Source organism: Pipistrellus hanaki (genome assembly GCF_964339955.1).
Source record: "Pipistrellus hanaki genome assembly, chromosome: 1".
Classification (NCBI taxonomy): Eukaryota; Metazoa; Chordata; class Mammalia; order Chiroptera; family Vespertilionidae; genus Pipistrellus; species Pipistrellus hanaki.
The window spans coordinates 43217539-43237164 of NC_140503.1; the positions used below are offsets into that span (position 1 = coordinate 43217539).

General features: G+C 49.4%; 1 protein-coding gene across 2 annotated transcripts; it reads right to left on the bottom strand.

Annotated features, from left to right (window-relative positions):
* Positions 1-667: 667 nt before the first annotated feature.
* SLC51B (SLC51 subunit beta) lies at positions 668-11638 on the bottom strand. Of its 2 annotated transcripts, XM_084888303.1 has the most exons (5): positions 11187-11373; positions 8683-8804; positions 4620-4830; positions 3433-3523; positions 668-1011 (listed from the first exon to the last, which is right to left on the bottom strand). In XM_084888303.1, exons 3-5 carry the CDS (start codon positions 4738-4740, stop codon positions 813-815), a joined length of 411 nt encoding a protein of 136 aa, XP_084744429.1. In that variant the 5' UTR covers positions 4741-4830; positions 8683-8804; positions 11187-11373; the 3' UTR covers positions 668-812. The 2 variants fall into 2 exon arrangements, with proteins under 2 accessions (XP_084744429.1, XP_084744428.1); XM_084888302.1 differs by lacking the exon at positions 8683-8804 and having other exon boundaries at positions 11191-11638.
* Between the last annotated feature and the right edge of the window lie 7988 nt (positions 11639-19626).

Genomic DNA, 19626 nt, shown 5'->3' on the forward strand with positions numbered 1-19626 from the left:
GAGCCCGCGGCTGGCAGTGTCTGACATCCAGGCACCATTTGCTGAGGAACGGTTTACCAGTATCTGACCAGTTGACCAGTTTGTAGCCTGGTTCAGCAGGACCCGGTACCCTTCATCCTGGGTCTGAGTGTCCAAGTTCTTCTTTTGGACGATAGAGCCTAAAGCATTTTTGGTTCTTAAAAGCAAGTTTTGCTATAAATTATATGGGGTTGCCCCCACAGCTTAGACCACAACAACACTGGGGCTCAGACACAGATCAGGACTCCCCCTTGGGGTCCCATGGTTAGCAAGAGCAGGGTCTCAGAGGTAGGGCGTCCCCTAGGTTCTAACTCCTTGTACCATGGGACCCTGGCCCAAAGGCAGTCTTTCATGGATCCTCAGCAGAGAAGCAGACGAAGGAGAGGCCCCTATGGGAGGGAGGGCTGGGAAGGGGATTCTGAGCCAGAATCCCGCTCCTTTCCCTGCCAGCCACTCCAGGAGCGTGGCTGGGGAACAGCGGGTCTAACCCAATCAGCCCTGTTGAGTAGAGGTGAAGCTGAGGTCAGAGAGAGCTGGGACCTCCTTGGACCTCAGGCCAGGCTTCCTGACCTGAGGCTGGCTGTGGATTTTGCACTTTTGCTCCCAGCCACGTACGCGGGGACCACCCCCATTGGAACAAACTATGCAGTTCCAGCTGCCCACATTGGGGAGCATTTTAATAAAAAGGGGGTTTGCGGGGTGTTTTATTTTTCCTCCCATCACAGGATTGTAGTTGGATGGCCGTTCTTCCGGTTTCATCTGCTCACAGCACGGGGCCCTGCCCGGCCCTCTCACTAGCTCTCCGATTCCTGCGGGTCTGGAGGGAAGGCTGGTGGCATGCTCCTCTCCTTTAACTCAATGTCCGCCTCGGCCAAGGTCAGCTTTTCTGAGAGCAAAGTCTCCCTGAGGATGTTCAGGTTGTTGTCATCTTTGGTTCCGGCCTCAGTCAAGACCTCGGGAGGTTGTTTTTCCCCGGGCAGCGCCTTCTGCTTTCTGTGGGGGAAGAAAACACTGGTGAGCGTGCGCGTCCCCTGAGCTGGGGGTCCTGAGTGGCTGGGGGAGGCCTGGGTTTCCCAGATGCGATAGAGAGCGTGAGGGGAGGACCCAGGAGGCTGTCCTGGGAGCCGATGGGGAGACGGTTTTGATGTCCTTTCAGCAGAGAAGCAGAGTGGACTTGCCCGTGCCTCTCGCCAAATGCTCCTTGCCACCTGCGAGCTCCACTCCTAGTGCTCCTCCTACGGAGCACATGCCTGGGACATGCATTTAAGTCTCCTGACTCTGAGTCCTGTGTTTTCACCAAATCACATTTTTTTCCGATCCCAGAACTGTCATGGCACTTAGTGCAGGTCCTGGTCACCCCACACCACACCCCTGCAAACTGCAGGGATTTCCTAAACGATCTTCCTGCCTCTTGGTGTTTCCTTCTCCAAAACAACCGAAACACACAGTCACATCCCCAAAGCCCTGGTGTGCACACATCACACACACACAGCCCCCCCCCCCCAGCTCAAGCACCTTCCGTGGCTCCCTACTGCCCACCTCCTTCAGCCAGCATGCAGCCTGCCTTCCTTTCAACAACTCCCCCAAATGTCCTCCCTCTCCGGGGTTTTACTCCAGGTACAGTTCCTGGCCCTGCGGGAGGGACCCCGCTGTGGTTGGATCTGATGCCCAGAGACTCGGCCTGGGCCCCGGGGTGGGGAAAGGGGGTGCAGCTCAATGTCTGCTGCTCCCGTGGCTCTGAGTGGACCTTGCTGAGGGGCTGCTTCCCGACAGGATGAGGGAGGCAGAGCCCCTTAAGGCGATACCTCTGGGCCCTTCTGCATCCTTCATGCAGAATGAGCTTCTATTATAAAACAGAAACCTCTCACGTGCCTGTGCAAAGCCCTTCTCATGAACTAGAAGCTGAACTCTTGAGGATGGCCCTCAGAGTGTGTACACCCTGGGTCCTGCCACCTCTTGTCCTCCCTCTCCCCACCCTCCTCTGCAGCCTTCCTCACACCCCACCTACAGGCACACTGGCCCTCCCTCCCACCTGGAGTTCGGTGCATGCTGCCCCTTGGTCTGGAGGCTTCGGCAGCCAGCCTACCATCTCTTTGCCCCGAAGGCACCAGACCCCAGCTCTGTGCTCCCACAATACCCTGTATGTCCCACAGTCACCATCTGTCACTTTGAACTACCGTCACCTCCTCAGCAATCTGTAGATTCCATAAGGCCAAGACCCACTCTGTCTTGGCCGCTGTTGTGGCCCCCAGGCTCAGGACAGAGCTTGGCTCAGAGCAAGTGCTCAGCCCTATCTCCCTCTCTGAGGGTGAGTGATGAAGGGGCCACGGCAGTTCATAATGGCTGGTTCTCAGTGTGAACTATGGGGTTATTTCTTTTTGACTTGGTAGCAGAACTGTGAGGAGGATTCATAGATGATGTAAAATATGGCGTATAAGGAAGCGCAGGGAAGTTAGGCCGATCCTCCCGTGCATCCTTAATGACCTTATTTTGTACAATGGGAATTAATAACTTGTGCCTGCTGTGTCTTACAGAGTTTTTTAAGGATCAAATAAGAGAATGTGAAGGTGCTTTTAAAATCACAAAGCATGATACAGACTTGAAGGCGAGAGTCTCATTATTGTTTCAGAGTTACTGATGTGATGTTGGTGGGCATATAGCAATTGTTGAATGCATGAATGAATTAATGGGGATGAGTGAGCTAAGCATTCATTGAGTGAGTTCTAGGTCCACACATTGTGGCAATTGCTTAGGGGAAACACGTTGAATCAAATGTGGTCCCTGCCCTCAAGGATCTCAAACATTAGCCCTGAAGCCATCCAGAGAGTTTAGCCACATGCCTCTGTCCAGGCCTCTCCCCAACCCCTGTGTGTCAGAATCTCCAAAGGGGCCCAGCATTCTGAACGTTTAATGTTCCAGTGATTGTGTGTGCATCCAGGGCTGAGGAGTATTGTTGTTATAAAAATTACCCCAGGAGCCTCACCTGCCATCAGGGCTCTATCCAAGCCCTGCTTTTGGCCTTGGAGCAGACTTTCCCCTTGACAGCATCCCTTCCTCTGCAGTAGCCCCACTGAGCACTCCCCTCAGAGAACTGGGTCCTGCCACCCCTCACAGGAATAACTGGTTCAGAGGTATTCGGTGTGCTGCCCTGCTGGTGAGTGACAGAGCCAGAGATCCTGACCTCTGAGACAGACCAGCCCCTGCCCTGTTCCCTGGCCAGGGCCAGCAGGTGATAACTGGGGACAGATCCTAGTTTTCCAAAAATTCTGGGTTCTCAGAAGACCCTGAAGGCTGCATTTTACTGTCCCAAAGGGTGGACAGCCAAGGCCCCTCGATACCCTTCCCCAGGTTTCCCTTGGGAGGGCAGGGCCCCCACCTTCCAGAGCCCCCCCTCCCCCCAGACCATCTCCTCACCTGTTCGCCTTGATGCTCCTTCCCAGGAGGATCATGCTTATCACGACCACCACACCCACCAGGGCAAAGATGGAAATATTCCAAGGAGATGCTGGGGGGACACAGAGGGCAGAGACTTGAGCAGAGGCTGGGGTGCCCCTTTGGCCCCCTGATGTTTGAGGTTTGGGCTCAGACGCAGCTCACAGCATCCATGGTCCCTGCTGTGGATCAAGTGTTGTAGGTGAAGAGGAGCCCTCCACCCTGCGGGAACTCCAGTGTGTGTGTGGGGGGGGGGGGGGGGGGCGGGGGCAAGATCTCTGCCTTGGAGCAGCCCTAATCTAATGGGGCCAGCACTGCAGTTGGGTGGTAGTGGGATGGGGGTGGGTGAGTCAAGATAAACTTCACAATCTTCAGACTGCGGCATTGGGCAGTGCCAGGAAAGGAAGGAAGGAAGAAAAGGAGGGGACAAGAAGAGAGGGAGGGATGGAGGGAGGGAAGGAGGGAAGGGAGGAAAAAAGGGTGGCAGTTAAAATGGATCCAAGAACTGCCCACAGATAATACATAAAATGGCTAATCTGAATCTGGATAGCCGAGGTCTGGCCACACTGTACTGACCTGAGGCGGGATCCAGCCTCGGAGCTTTGGCATCGGCTGTTCCCTCTACCAGGGGGACCATTCTTCCCCCACATAACTGAGTCCTTCACCTCCTAATGCCTTCATTCAAATGTCACCTTCTGCGTGACCACATTACCTACCCTTTGCTACCCACTTCCTATTCCCTTTCTCTGCTTAATTTTCCCCCTTATTTTTTTCTCAGTCCTGGAATCATCCAGAGCATTTAACAAAATGCCACTGCCCAGCTATACGTTTTGATTGTTTATCCTGTTTATTTTCTCTCTCTTTCACAAAAACATATGCTTTGTAAAGGCAGAGTTTGGTTTTATTCAGCTCTGAAAACAGTGCCTGGCGCACAGAAGGAGCTTAAATATTTGTGACTGATTGGAGGGTGAGTAAATGAATGACCAAGCCCCGAAAAAAGAACCATGAGGTTTAACTACATCCTCCTGGGCACTGAGACCCCTCAGCGCTTTGAAGCAAACGTGCAGCCTGTTGTGGAGGAAGGGACCATGTCCTGGGCTTCAGCCAGAGTCCAGTTTGTGTTTTGTGTTGAGAGGACACACCCCACACACCAATCCCCTGCCACTTACCATCTTCTACCCGAAAAAACCAAAGCATTTCTTCCAGCAGCTCCGGAGGCACCACAGTGCCCGCTGGTGCTTGGGGAACCCCCTCACCATGGGGCACGCCCTGCTCCTGATTGGGGTACATTTCTGACAATGAAGTCCTTAGGCCCCTTCGGCCCCTCAGCTGCCCTTTTGGCCTCGTAGGTGCTGGCCCCTGAGCAAAGCCCTGCAGATCCTGGAAACAAAGCAGAAAGCATGACCCATAGCCGACCCCACCATGAGCTCCCTTCCCTGCCCAAACTCAGTTCTCCTCTCACCCCAAGTTACAGGACCAGAACAGGCTGACCCAGAGAGGCGGGGCCTGGAGAGGCAGAGACCACGGACTTGAGAGTCACTCTGCCGGGGTTTTTGTCCAAGCTTTACAAAGAGTTCAGCAATCTGGAGAAAGGAGCTGATGCATAGATTCAAGAAGGAATCCAAAGATGAAAGATAATTTTGAAAGGCATTGGGAGTCAGAGGATCTTCAGCTAAAGGAGCTGAAAGACTACTCTTTGTCTAAGGACCCTGTGCTATTTATTAACACAATTTGTCCTAAGACAAGGTGGAATATACATTTCAAAGGGTAAGGTTTACAAAAGCATTATTAGTTTGGGGAATAGCCTACAGTGTTCAGGTGTTTGGCCAACAGGAGGCAATAACATGTAGATTTAAGATGCCCTGAGCTGTCTGGTAGCAAACAGTAATCCTATTCAGGTTTGGGGGAAGTGCCGTTTAGCCATTCCAACAGGTAAACTACATATGTGGCTCAGCCCTTGTTGAGCCCCCCCCCCCCCCCCCCCCCCCCCGCAAGCTTCACCAAACTTTTGATGAAACTCTTGTAATTATTACATACTGGAATTGGTTCCCAGCATCACTCAAGTCTTTATTAACCTGTTAACCGGGGAGTTCCCTTTTTAATTACATAACGTACAACGGGCACATACTCTTTCACTAGGACGTGTCAGTACGTCACGCCCAGTGGACGTAATTTTATATTATTATTTTTTTATTTATACTTAATTAAAATAAATGAAATATATATTTTTTCGTTTATTTATATATAAAGCACAAAGGTAAATACAAAATTACAAACAAATAGAAAAGAATACAAACAAAAAAATGGAAACATTGAATTAAAAAATTATAAATTTTACAAACAATTATAAAGATTACAAAAAATATATACTATCCCTCTCAGGGTGCAACATATATTTCAAGGATGTATTCATACGTCCTACCTGTTCCAGATATTGTTTACGTTTGACATATTTATAAGTCCCGCTCGGTTAACAGGTTAAAACCCATCATGTGTGGGGAAGAGCACTGATCTGGAGTGAGAAGGACTAAGCCACTGCTGGGCTGTGACACCGTTGCAGGGGACATCATCCATTTCTCCTGCTCAGTATCCCCATCTAGCTTCTATAGCCACAGCTCCCTTCACTCTGGTTCCTTAGCAAACTGTCCCATCCCTTGCCTTTGATTTTCATGGGTAGCCAGTCACAGACCCACATAGCAAAAGTTGGGCCTATCACAGTCTCTAATCTGGAGATTGGCATGCCTGTGACCCAGGGGTGAGAAGAGAAAGTACCAGGAAAGAGTAGCTGTCAGCTGTTGCTGCTGAGAGTGGGCAGCTCACTTTCTTCGCTGCCACCCCTAGGCCTGACTGCCCGGTGCTGCTCTCAGTTAAGCAGCCCCCTGATACTTCTTTTTTGGGGGGAAGAGGGGAGGACATGTTATAAGAATTGTTTTCTGTCGTTTGTCTTGCAAGAAACTAAATCCATGCTCCCTGGCTACATCCTTTCATTAATTTCAGCCTGTTTCTATTCTCGAAAAACAAAGCAAGTTAAGCAATCTATGTTTACTAAGTCAGACATTGAAACCTAGTAATAAAAAAAAAAAAATTCCAATTTTGCATGTTGACATAAGGCCACATCCCTATATCAAGGGATCAGAACAGAAATTTCGTGGAGACCTATGCACACATGGGAACTTGATATATAATAAAGGATGCTCCACTGATAGGTAGGGAAAGGAGGAGTCGTTAGTAGGTGCCGGGAACTGGCTCACTGTGAGGAAAAAAGGAAGACTGGATGTACACCTAACAGTACATACAAAAACAGACCCCACATTAAAGGCTAAATGTAAGAGGGGGAAATATAAAGTTAATAGAAACGGGGTAAAATTTTTTAAACAAAACCATAAAGCTCTAATTATTCAATAATAACAAAAAAACTGATGAATTTGATTATACCAAAAATAAGATTATCTGTTCACTGAAGAATACCATCAATAAAGTAACTAAGATCTTTCTAATTGGGGATACTTGCAATGCTTAACACCAGGAAGAGACTGAGATCTAGGCTACACAAAGAATTCTAGCACATTAACAAGAAAAAGACAGGAGCCCTAATGAATGGGTAAAAGATCTAAACTGCAATTTACAACATAGGAAACCCCAAAGGCTAGCAAGCATATGAAAAAGTGCTCAAACTCTATGGTAACCAGAAGGATGAAAATTAAAAATGAAATACCAGCTGAAACCGGTTTGGCTCAGTGGATAGAGTGTCATCCTTTGGACTGAAGGGTCCCGGGTTCAAGGGCATGTGCCTTGGTTGCAGGCACATCCCTAGTGGGGGTGTGCAGGAGACAGCTGATGGATGTTTCTCTCACATCGATGTTTCTAGCTTTCTATCCCTCTCTCTTTCTCTCTGTAAAAACTCAATAAAATATATTTTTAAAAAAGAAAGAAATACCAGTCGACATCCATCAGATCATCATAGTTGGAAAGGTGAATCATGTCATGTGTTTGCGGTTCTAGGCCAGTGGTTGACAATCTCATTAGTCAACAGAACGGCAAACCAAGGCTCACAAGCCACATGTGGCTCACCAGCCACAGTTTGCCGACCACTGTTCTAGGTCATAGCCTCATGCACTGACAGGGAGAGTGTATCCATCTAGAGAGCAAATTAATCACAGTAAGTGTGCACAGCCACTCTGCTCCTGAGTGTGTAATATATTTAAAAAAAAAAAAAAAAAAGTGTATTCCTAATGCTCGGCCGGTGTGGCTCAGTGGTTGAGCGTTGACCTATGAACCAGGATGTCACAGGATGTCTGCTCCCAGTCAGGACACAAGCCTGGGTTTTGGGCTCGATCCCCGGTGGGGGGCATGCAAGAGATTCTCATCACTGATGTTTCTATCTCTCTGAAATTAATACAAAATATTTCTAAAAAAGTATCTCTAAGGATATTAGAGGACATGCCATACTGTTTATGGAAATACAAAATATATGCACACAAAATAACACATAAAAAAAAACAGTTAAAAAAAGACATTAAACACATTAGAATAGTTCTCTCTGGGGGGAAAGGAAAAGGGGAACAAGAAGTGGAATAAAAGGAACTAAAAAAAATAAAAGAAGAGAAGGGTTTTGAAGAAACCAATCATAGACACACGTCATGGGGCTAACAACAACAAGAGGCCCAGGCTACCTCCAGTCCCCCCACTCCACCGCCTTCCGAAGTGCCTTGGAGGCCCAGCCAGGAACGTGAGAGACAACTGATGGCAAACAGACAGACACAGTGCTAAAATAAGGACTTAACATCAGGCCCCAGAGGCTCTGAGAAAACAAGAAACATCTACAGGTTTTGAGGGGAAATATTTTCACATGTGAAATAACATTCACATGTCAAGGCAGAGATGGAATTCAGCGAGGGGGAAAGGACCTGTTTAGACTTCTGAAGACTCAGAGGCATACTAACCACTTATCCTTTGGAGGGGTAACTGTAATAATAAAAGCTAATTAGACCAGACGACCAAATGACCTTCCTACAAAGCTGGGGCTGTATGTATATATACTGAATAATGAAGAGACAAAGTCTCAGGGATGGCTAATCGTTGTGATCTTGTTTCCAGTTCCAACTGTCCATCCAGAGCACTTGCTGAGAAGGGTTGTGACTTTCTGTCCAATCTCAGATGCAGGAGTGCCTGGATTAATTAGTAACATCGCCCAAAGGCCCCTGCTGCCTATGCAGATCTCCCCACACCCACCAAGAAGAAGGTGAAGGTCCAGAAACCAAACACCGACTCCCTCTGGGAAGGTGGGATGGGGCCTAGATGCCTGGGAACACTTTGAATACTTCTGTATCATATACGCTTCTCATGAGTACACACTACCTTCATGAAAACAATACATGGAATTATTACATATTTTAAATGTATGTATTTTAATGTATATCTTTTTTCTTTTTTTAAATATATTTTACTAATTTTTTACAGAGAGGAAAGGAGAGGGATAGAGAGCTAGAAACATCAATGAGAGAGAACTATCGATCAGCTGCCTTCTGCACATCCCCTACTGGAAATGTGCCCACAACCAAGGTACATGCCCCTGACCGGAATCGAACCTGGGACCTTTCAGTCCACAGGTCGATGCTCTATCCACTGAGCCAAACCAGTTAGGGCTTAATGTATATCTTAAATATATTTTTCTATATTTTAATGTATTGGGTCGGCAACTAAGTAATTGCGGATTTTAAAGAAAATCAAAGAATTTTTTCATGGAACTAAATAACTTTATTCTGTAATGTATTGCCCATTTTGATCAATGACCTTTTGCCATCTTTCAGGCATCATCATAATCCCACGTTCAAAAAACTTCTGTTTTTTATTAGCAAAAAACTGAATCAGGTACGATTTGACATCATCATCATTATTGAAATTTTTACCATTCAAGGAGTTTTGTAAAGATCGAAACAAAAAGTAATCAGATGGTGCAAGGTCAGGACTATATGGTGGATGTGGCAAAACATCCCAACCAAGCTCCATTAATTTTTGCCGAGTGACCAAAGATGTGTGTGGCCTTGCATTGTCATGATGGAATACAACACCTTTTCGATTTGTCAATTCGGGCCGCTTTTCTTCAACTGCATTGTTTAATTTCGTTAGTTGTTCAATGTAGACATCAGAATTGATCGTTCGGTTGGGTGGTAAGAGTTCAAAGTAGACAATTCCTTTGTAATCCCACCAAACTGATAACAAAACCTTCTTTTGATGAATATCAGCTTTTGATGTTGTTTGAGTTGGTTCACCTGGCCTGCTCCACGATCTTTTCCGCTTGATATTGTTGTAAACAACCCATTTTTCATCGCCAGTTATCAGTCGTTTTAAAAATGGATCATTTTCATTACGTTTCTTTAGCAAATCGCAGCTGCTAATGCGTTGCGTTAACTGTGATTCTTTCAGTTCGTGAGGAACCCATGTATCGAGTTTTTGAACATAGCCAAGTTGTTTTAAGTGATTTTCAATGCATGTATGTGATACATGAAGCTTCTCTGCAATCTCACGTGTTGTACTGTGACAGTCCGAATTGATTATTGCTTTGATTAGGGCGTCATCAACTTCAACTGGACGACCAGAGCGTTTTTCATCTTTGAGTGAAAAATCACCAGAACGAAATTTGGCAAACCGATTTTGACACTGCCGTTCTTTTAAGGCTTCATCACCATAAACAGCACATAACTTTTTATGAGCTTGCAATGCGTTTTTCCCTTTGCGGAAATAAAAAAGCAAAATATGACGAAAATGTTCCTTTTGATTTTCCATTTTTCAACGAACGCCAAACGAAAACTACAAAACAGATCAAAAAACTTTTTTTACTGATTAACAGCTGAATAGCCAACTATCAAATAACAAAATGTGTTTTACATTTGTACTACGTCTGCAAACCTAAAAATTCAACTGAAGCCATATATGTGTGAAACCCGCAATTACTTAGTTGCCGACCCAATATTTTAGAATGTATGTATATATTGTATTTATAGCTTTTGAGACAACAATTCCAATTTTGGGTGTTTAATTAGTAAAACTAATTAAGATGTCAGTTCTTCCTAACTTGACCGATGGATTCGATACAATTCCAACAAAAATCCCAGCAAGTTATTTTATGTGTATCCACAAAATGATTCTGGAGTTTACATGGTGTGGCAAAGACCCGGAATAGCCAACGCAACACTGAAGAACCAAGTCAGAGGACTGACGCTGCCAGACATCAAGACTTCCTGTAAAACTGCGGGGATCAGGACAGCGTGGTGTTGGAGCCAATCTGATAAGTGTACACACTTGGCCGATCCCATAGTGGAATGTGTGTCTTAAAGATGGTGATATTACTATAATAAACACATACCAACAAACAAAACAACAAGTCAGACTTGAGTCCAGAACTGAGAGTCAGCCCTCTGGGCTGTTAGATGCCCCAGAAACAAAGACCCATTTCCCCTCAGAACACTTCGCCAGTTTCCTTCTAGAGTGAGCATCGTATTACTATCCCAGCTTTTAAAAAATTAACCCATGAGTTATTTGGATTTTATTTTTCTATGAATATCTTTTCTTGTTCCTGGATCTCACCTAGGATATCACATTGTGTTTAGTTGTCCTGTCTCCTTGGGCCCCTCTGGGAGATTCCCGCACTTTAAACAGAGCTTAACCACCTGCCATCGGCCTGTGATTCCTATGGGAGACCCTGCTCACTCACTCCCACGGGAAGCTGGAGACACTCACCCTGGTCCTCGGCTCCTGGGCCGGCCTTGGTCTGCTTTGGGGAGCAGCACTGATTGCTGTGTCTTCCTCCTCCTCTCACAGAAGCATGGGACGGTCTTTGCACTTGAGCTCTCCACATGGCTGTCACCCGGATGAGTGCAGAGTCTGTGAAGCCCAGCCCATCTGGGAGCTCTGCTCTCAGCACACGCCCAGGCCTGGAGTCTTTTGCTACGCTGGGGTGACTGACCTCTTGAATGAGTGGCCTCAGATGACAAGCAGGCTCCACCCGATTTTAATTGCTTAAAGAACCAGCAGCCCACTGCTCACTTTCTTATAGGGTGGCCTCATATAAAGAGAAAACACCCAGACCCTCTTGCCAGCCCCAAGGAATGGCTTAGAGGACCCCCGGGCTGGGGGTTCCTGCACCGCAGGGGGATAGGTGGTGTGCTCTCTCCGGCCTCTGTATCCCGGTGTTATCAATATTTAACCACAGAGCAGGGAGCCAAGTCTGGCCTTTGATAGCCTGGCCTTTCTCACGGTGAAGGCCAGGGCCGTATAGGAACTCCTCACAAGGAGCTGTAAAATAAGACCTTGAGAGGGCCAGGGGTGGGAAGGCAAGGCAAGTGAGTGAGGCTGTGTGAGCGGCACAGAAAGGAGGAAGCAGGTCAGGCCAAACAGCACAGAGTGAGGAGAGGTTGGAGGGAAGCAGGAGTGAGATGCTCCCCACCCCAGGCCAGACCCGTTCAATTCTGATCATCGCTGGGCTCTGGCTTTTCCACCCACTGGCTCCTTGCACCTTCAACAATCCTTGGGGTTGGCTTGGTAAGGAACAGAGTTCCCATTTCACAAATGAGGTCATAGAAGTTGAGTGAGGTCAAGTGACAGGAACCAGTTCCCAGGAGTTAAGCACAGGTCAACAGTGTGGACAAGAGCATGGTGCAGAGGAAAGGAGACCCAATAGGAAACCTAGGGGCCTGCCTGGAACTCTGGCAACTCATTATTTTGTAACTCATTCATTCTTCATTCAATAAATATTATTTGAATTCCTGTTACACAGATGATATGGTAAACAAGACAGGCAAGGACCCCATTCTCCTGTAGTTCATACTCTAGGAGGGATAGACAGACAACAAAAAAGTTAGCCAAAACTTAAATAAAATAATCCCAGCTAGAGAAAATGTATGTGAATAAATTAAACAACAAAATGGTATAGAAAGAGTTGGGGTAGGAGAGCTAGGATTGCTATATTCCTACACTAAAAACTGAAGGACCAGGACCTGGGACAGAAGGTGCAAAGGCACTGAAGAAATAATGGTGCGATGAGTTTGAGAAACAAAAAGGAGGGCGCTAAGGGCACCAGGGATGAAGCAGACGATGAGGGATGTGGCATAGAATTAAGCTGGATGGTAGACAGAGGAAGGCCTTTGCAGGGCCTTGTAAACCAGGATAAAGCGTTTGGATGTAATGAGACGCTTCCAGAGGGTGTAGACAGGGAAGTGACATGCTCTGATTGACATTTATGTAAGATCACTGGCCTGCTGGGCGGACAGGAGTAGGGAAACCTATTGGGAAGGTGTTGCATTCAGCCAGGCAAGAAATAGTGGTGATTTGGACCAGGGTGTGGCTGTGAAAATAGTGAGAAGTGGTCATATTCAGGATAAATTTTGGAGAGAAAGGCAACGGATAGATTTCAAGAGAGAGGAACTCAACACTACCTGCAACAAAGCAATTCAAAAGGTAACCATTGGCTCATATAACTGGGAAGAGCAGAGTAGAGCTGACCTTGGGGAGAACTGGAACCAGAAGCCTGAAGATCCCCAGCTCTTCTCTCCCTGCTTCTAACTGGGTATCAGGCTCATTCCCAGAGGCTACCATCTCCAGGAAGCTGGACCAGGCTATAGGAAACCACCTTTATAGCTGGAGGACAAGGGTCCCTTTTCTCAACTCCAGTTTGGCAATTCCTGGCAAAGGGCTCCAGTTGTCCTGACCTGGGTCATGGGCCCATGTTTTGGATCAGTTGCCTCAGCCAAGGGCAAGGTGCCACGGATGACCAGCTCAAATCACAAGCCCATCAGGTAGCCAGGAGAGCAAGGCTGAGAGCTGGACAGTCACTCCAGTGTGAGTCCCCAAGTGACCCCTTGGCAGGATTGTCCCTGTCTGCCTTGGAGGAGAATCCTGGGGAGCCTGCACCACCCCAGGTTTCCCACCCTTCTCTCTGTTTCTTTCTTTCAATCTTTTTTTTTTATCCCTCCTCTTAACCTAGTTCTCTCTGCTATCGCTTATCCAATAACTATGATTCTGTGCTTACTCTGTGCCAGGCATTCTGCTAGCGATGAAAGTCACAGACACTGCCCCGGCCTCATGAAGATCATGTAATGGTGAGTGCTGTTGACAGGTGCCATGAAGGAAACATATGCCCAGAGAGGTGAACACATCACCAAGTTCTCCCTTCTGCATAGTTTCACATATCACTCTGGACAAATCAGTTCTACCTTAGAATCTCCTTCCCTGCCGTCTCCAGTCCCTTGTCCCACGGCCTGGAATGTGGAGGACAGTGGAGTGGAGTGGAAAGGGTTTTTGGTTTGTCCCTGTTAGTCTATTATAATATCTGCCACTTCATAATTCTTCCAGATTCAGCTTATATGTCATCTTGTCAGGGAACCCTTTCACACCAGTTAAATATTGTGTATGGCCTGGCTAGCTTGGCTCGGTGGTTGAGTGTCAACCTATGAACCAGGAGGTCATGGTTCGATTCCCCATCAGGGCACATGCCCAGGTTGTGGGCTCGATCCTTAGTGGGGGACTTGCAGGAGGCAGCTAATCCATGATTTTCTCTCATATTGGATGTTTCTATCTCTCTCTCCCTCTTTCTTCCTCTCTGAAATCAATAAAAAATATATTTAAACACACACACACACACACACACACACACACACACACAGATGGCAAAACTACTCAAAACAAAACCTAAATGTTAGATTATATGGTATCAATAGAATTGCATATTTCTTCTAAGGGTCAATTTTTATATTAAATCCCGATGAGAAAATATATATTGATAGTAGAATTAGTGAGGGCATTTTTTAAAAAGTAGGGCAAATAGCCGAAACCGGTTTGGCTCAGTGGTAAAGCATCGGTCTGCGGACTGAAAGGTCCCAGGTTCGATTCTGGTCAAGGGCATGTACCTGGGTTGCAGGCACATCCCCAGTAGGGGGTGTGCAAGAGGCAGCTGGTCGATGTTTCTCTCTCATCAACGTTTCTAGCTCTCTATCTCTTTCCCTTCCTCTCTGTGAAAAATCAATAAAATATATATATTTTTTTTAATTTAAAAGTAGGGCAATTAAGTCTAAAATTATTGGTGCGTAAGCACTGACTTGATGCCTCTGTCTGCAATAGGGTGGTTGAGAGGAAGGATGGGCATCCAATGAGAAGCCATCTTTACACAATGCTTTTTCAACAGATGCATATTTTGTTGGGAGCATTTTGGGAACATTTGCAAAGTATTGGAAGTTTGGGCAGAAGCTAGTGTGAAATGTGAAGCGAAGTATGTACTTCTCCATGAAAGGCCATTCTGCAGCCACCTTCATCCCTCTCATCTTATCTATATAGCATCTGAGACTTCCTCTGTCATTGGCCCTTCTTCAGAATACTTACTACTTCCTATGTCTTTGACCCCTTGCTTCTGGTTACAGTATAACCAAACATCTTCTTCAGTCCCTGAATAAATCAAAGTCCAACAGCAGAATAAAACCAAAGTCTCTCAGCCTTTCACTTTAATTATGTGAGGTATTGAAGCTTAGTCATTCCCATAAACAGCACTCTGAATAGCCTCATCTTGAAGAGGCCTTGCTCAATGTGTGTGAGGAATGTCCAACAACTTGGTAAGTCAGCATTGTGTGTTACTTTGTCTGAATTTTGTTGCTTCCACCTTTCACATGCAAGTCAACATTCTTTGCGGGAACAGAGGTGGCATATAGTTGGCCCCTGTATTAAAGCAAACACTTCAGACAATTCAGTTAGGACGATTTCATTGTCAAAGTTTTATTACAAACCTGCTGTGTGGGGAGGCCTCTGGTAGTCTCACTTTAAAAATTCACTCTCATTTAAATGGTTAAATAATACCCATTAGACTAGATTTTTTTTTAAAGAATTTTTCATTAAAACGTCACTAAGACTCTTGACTAATGTCAGTTGGGTGTGTCTTAATCCTTTTAAGTTTATCAGAAAATTTCTAAGCATTTTAACCAGAAATCATAATTTATTTTCAGAAGAAAGTTGTGAATTAAATCATTTAAAAAGGAAAAAATTCTGCCCTGATCAGATTTGGGGCAATTTTTCTTTCTTTTATTTTCCTTAAATTTTCAATTATGCAGGAAGCCAATTCCAGCATGTCATAATTATAAGAGTTTTATCAAAAGGTGGATGAAACTTGAGGGTTCAACAAGGGCTGAGTCACATATGTAATTACCTAAAAGGCACTTCCCCCAAACCTGAATAGGATGATTGCTGCCAGACAGCTCAGGGCATCTTAATCTACATCACATGTGTCAAACACAAGGCCCGGGGGCCAAATCCAGCCCACCAGGCCTTGCAATGTGGCCCGCACCTCGCTGTCATCACTGCACTCCGCTGTCAGTTTATGACATTGTCAGTTTATGACTGTTCAGTAAACCATTCAGCCCGCGATTTAGGCTGGATTTTAGATTTTGGCCCCTTCTCTGATTGAGTTCGACACCCCTAATCTACATGTTATTGCCTCCTATTGGCCAAACACCTGAACAGTTGTAGGCTATTCCCCAATCTGACAATGCTTCTGTGCCCTACCCTTTGAAGTGTATTATCTCCACCTTGCCTTAGGACAAATTGTGTCAATAAAAAGCAAGGGTCCTGAGACAAGAAGAATCTTTAGCTCCTTTAGCTGAAGCTCCTCTGACCCCCAATGCCTTTCAAAACTATCTTTTGTCTCTGGATTCTTACTTAATCTACACACAGCCTTTCTCCAGATTGCTGAACCCTTCTTAATGCTGGAACAAGAACCCTGGCACAATTACAGTTGGCATTCAATATTATTTCAGGTATACAGCATAGTGGTTAGACGTTTATAGCATTTACAAAGTAACCCCCCCCCCAGATAAATCTAGTACAAACCTGGATCATGCAATAATATTACAGTATTATTGACTATATTCCCTAAACTGTACTTTACATCCCCATGACTATTTTGTAACTGCAAATTTGTATTTCTTTTTTTTTTTTTTTTTTTTAAATCAATCTTTATTGTTCATATTATTACAAAGGTTCCTCATTTCTTCCCCCCTCCACCAGGTTCCCACCCCACCCTCTACCCCCTCCCCATCCCCCATTGTCCTCATCCATAGGTGCACAGTTTATGTTCAGTCTCTTCCTCCCTCCCATTCCCCGATAGTAAATCCCTTTTCAGATAGTAAATCTGTTACTTAGCATTTTCTCATATCAATAATACCTCCACATGCCCAATGATACACTTCACACAAAAGACATTTTCAAATAGGTCAACCAGCCTCATCCAGGCCCCACCCAAGGCACTCACAGATCAACACCCCAGCGCTATACTAACTCAACACATCCAGATCTAAGCCTTCATCACTTGATTCAGCAGACCCTCAAGTTCCCGCAAAAGTTTCCAGCCATGTCTGAGAGGCAGCCATGGGCAGGTACAGGCGAGGAGCGAGCTGTTTCGGGCCTGGCTGCTTCGGGCCTGGCCTCTGTTGCTCTGGTTCGTTCCACAACCAGCTGCTCCAGGTCTGGTCACTGCCACTCCCGACCTAGTTGCTCTGGACTTGGCTGTTGCTGCTACAGGCCTGGCCGCACCCGACCCAGCTGCTCTGGGCCCGGTTGCTCCGGTCCCGGCCGCTCCGGGCCTGGCCGCTCCCAGCCTGTCAGCCGCTGCTCCGGGCCTGGCCGCACCAGACCCGGCTGCTCCGGGCCTGGCCACTCCCAGCCTGGCAGCCGCTGCTCCGGGCCTGGCCGCACCAGACCCGGCTGCTCCGGGCCTGGCCGCTCCCAGCCTGGCAGCTGCTGCTCCGGGCCTGGCCGCTCCCAGCCTGGCAGCCATTGCTCCGGGCCTGGCCACACCAGACCCGGCTGCTCCGGGCCTGGCCGCTCCCAGCCTGGCAGCTGCTGCTCCGGGCCTGGCCGCTCCCAGCCTGGCAGCCACTGCTCCGGGCCTGGCCACACCAGACCCGGCTGCTCCGGGCCTGGCCGCTCCCAGCCTGGCAGCTGCTGCTCCTGGCCTGGCCACTCCCAGCCTGGCAGCCGCTGCTCCTGGCCTGGCCGCACCAGACCCGGCTGCTCCGGGCCTGGCCGCTCCCAGCCTGGCAGCTGCTGCTCCGGGCCTGGCCGCTCCCAGCCTGGCAGCCATTGCTCCGGGCCTGGCCACACCAGACCCGGCTGCTCCGGGCCTGGCCGCTCCCAGCCTGGCAGCTGCTGCTCCGGGCCTGGCCGCTCCCAGCCTGGCAGCCACTGCTCCGGGCCTGGCCACACCAGACCCGGCTGCTCCGGGCCTGGCCGCTCCCAGCCTGGCAGCTGCTGCTCCTGGCCTGGCCACTCCCAGCCTGGCAGCTGCTGCTCCTGGCCTGGCCGCACCCGACCCGGCTGCTCCGGGCCTGGCCGCTCCCAGCCTGGCAGCCGCTGCTCCGGGCCTGGCCGCACCAGACCCGGCTGCTCCGGGCCTGGCCGCTCCCAGCCTGGCAGCCGCTGCTCCGGGCCTGGCCACACCAGACCCGGCTGCTCCGGGCCTGGCCGCTCCCAGCCTGGCAGCCGCTGCTCCGGGCCTGGCCGCACCAGACCCAGCTGCTCCCAGCCTGGCAGCCGCTGCTCCGGGCCTGGCCGCTCCCAGCCTGGCAGCCACTGCTCCTGGCCTGGCCGCACCAGACCCGGCTGCTCCGGACCTGGCCACTCCCAGCCTGGCAGCTGCTGCTCCTGGCCTGGCCACACCAGACCCGGCTGCTCCGGGCCTGGCCCCTCCCAGCCTGGCAGCTGCTGCTCCGGGCCTGGCCACTCCCAGCCTGGCAGCCGCTGCTCCTGGCCTGGCCGCACCAGACCCGGCTGCTTCGGGCCTGGCCGCTCCCAGCCTGGCAGCCGCTGCTCCGGGCCTGGCCGCACCAGACCCAGCTGCTCCCAGCCTGGCAGCCGCTGCTCCGGGCCTGGCCGCTCCCAGCCTGGCAGCCACTGCTCCTGGCCTGGCCGCACCAGACCCGGCTGCTCCGGGCCTGGCTGCTCCCAGCCTGGCAGCTGCTGCTCCGGGCCTGGCCGCTCCTAGCCTGGCAGCCGCTGCTCCGGGCCTGGCCGCACCAGACCCGGCTGCTCCGGGCCTGGCCGCTCCCAGCCTGGCAGCCGCTGCTCCGGGCCTGGCCGCACCTGACCCGGCTGCTCCGAGCCTGGCCGCTCCCAGCCTGGATGCTCCGTGCTTGGCTACTGCTGTTCTGGGCCTGGCTACTCCCAACCCGGCTGCTCTGGGCCCGGCTTCTCCGGGCCCAGCCACTCCGTGTCTGGGTGTTCCTGGACTGGCCACTCTGGGCTTGGCCGCCTCAGCCTCAGGCCTGGCTGCCACTGCCCCAGGTCTGGCTGCTCCAGTGCTGGCCGTTGATGCTCTTGTTCTGGCTGCTGCTGCTCTGGGGCCTGGCCACTGCTGCTCCGGGCCCAGCTGCCACTGCCTTGTGCCTGGCCACTCTAGGCCTGGTCGCCGCTGTTCCAACATTCTGTCCCTTTTTTCTCTTTTTTTTTTTTTCTTTTTTTAAAAAAAACAAAAACCCATTTATGTTGCAATGTTGGCTGGTGCGTTGAGTTCTGACTTAGTCTTTGATTTTTCAAGATCTTCTTTGTATTCTTTCTTAAGTAATTTTACTATCATTTGCTCTCACTTGATTTCTTCACATTGAGAACTTCTTTGGTTTCTTCCTCCTTGTCCTGGGAGCTCAGCAGGTTGGCCTGTGGCACCCCTTTGTTCTCCGCGGGCTCCCGCGCTGCTCCAGCCTGTTGCCGGGGTCAGCGCCGCCCAGGAAGCAGCCCCCGTCCTTGGCTCCGTTGCCCGCACTCAGCAGTCGAAGGCTCAGGGGCACCCCCCCCCCGGGGGCCCCGTCGCCCGGCTCCTTGCTGGCGCCCAGCTGGCCGGTGTCTGGCAGGGGCTCCTGCTCCACGTCGCGTTCCTCCAGTCTGGAGCTTTCTTTCTCTCTCCCATTAGGGGAGTCCAGGATCAGAGTCAACAGACTGTCCTCTGCGCACAGTGTGCGCGACTCCGGGGGCTCGGCCTTTCGCCGCACTCCCAGGACTCCACCTCACAGCTCCGTCTCCCCCTGCCCGAGCCTGGGTCCCCAGGGACTGGCCCAGACCTGGAGTTCGGGGCGGTCTGGACTGAGGCTCAGAGCCGCCGCCGGAGGCTTTGTTTCTTCCGGCTAGGGTAATCCAGCATCAGAGTCA

What these genes read in the sequence shown, in the direction of transcription:
- SLC51B (XM_084888302.1), bottom strand. Translation starts at nt 4,740, where the DNA reads ATGTACCCCAATCAGGAGCAGGGCGTGCCCCATGGTGAGGGGGTTCCC. An exon ending in GTTTTTTCGGGTAGAAGATG is followed by an intron (nt 3,524 to 4,619) that starts GTAAGTGGCAGG and finishes GTGTCCCCCCAG; the next exon opens with CATCTCCTTGGAATATTTCC. An exon ending in AGGAGCATCAAGGCGAACAG is followed by an intron (nt 1,012 to 3,432) that starts GTGAGGAGATGG and finishes CTTCCCCCACAG; the next exon opens with AAAGCAGAAGGCGCTGCCCG.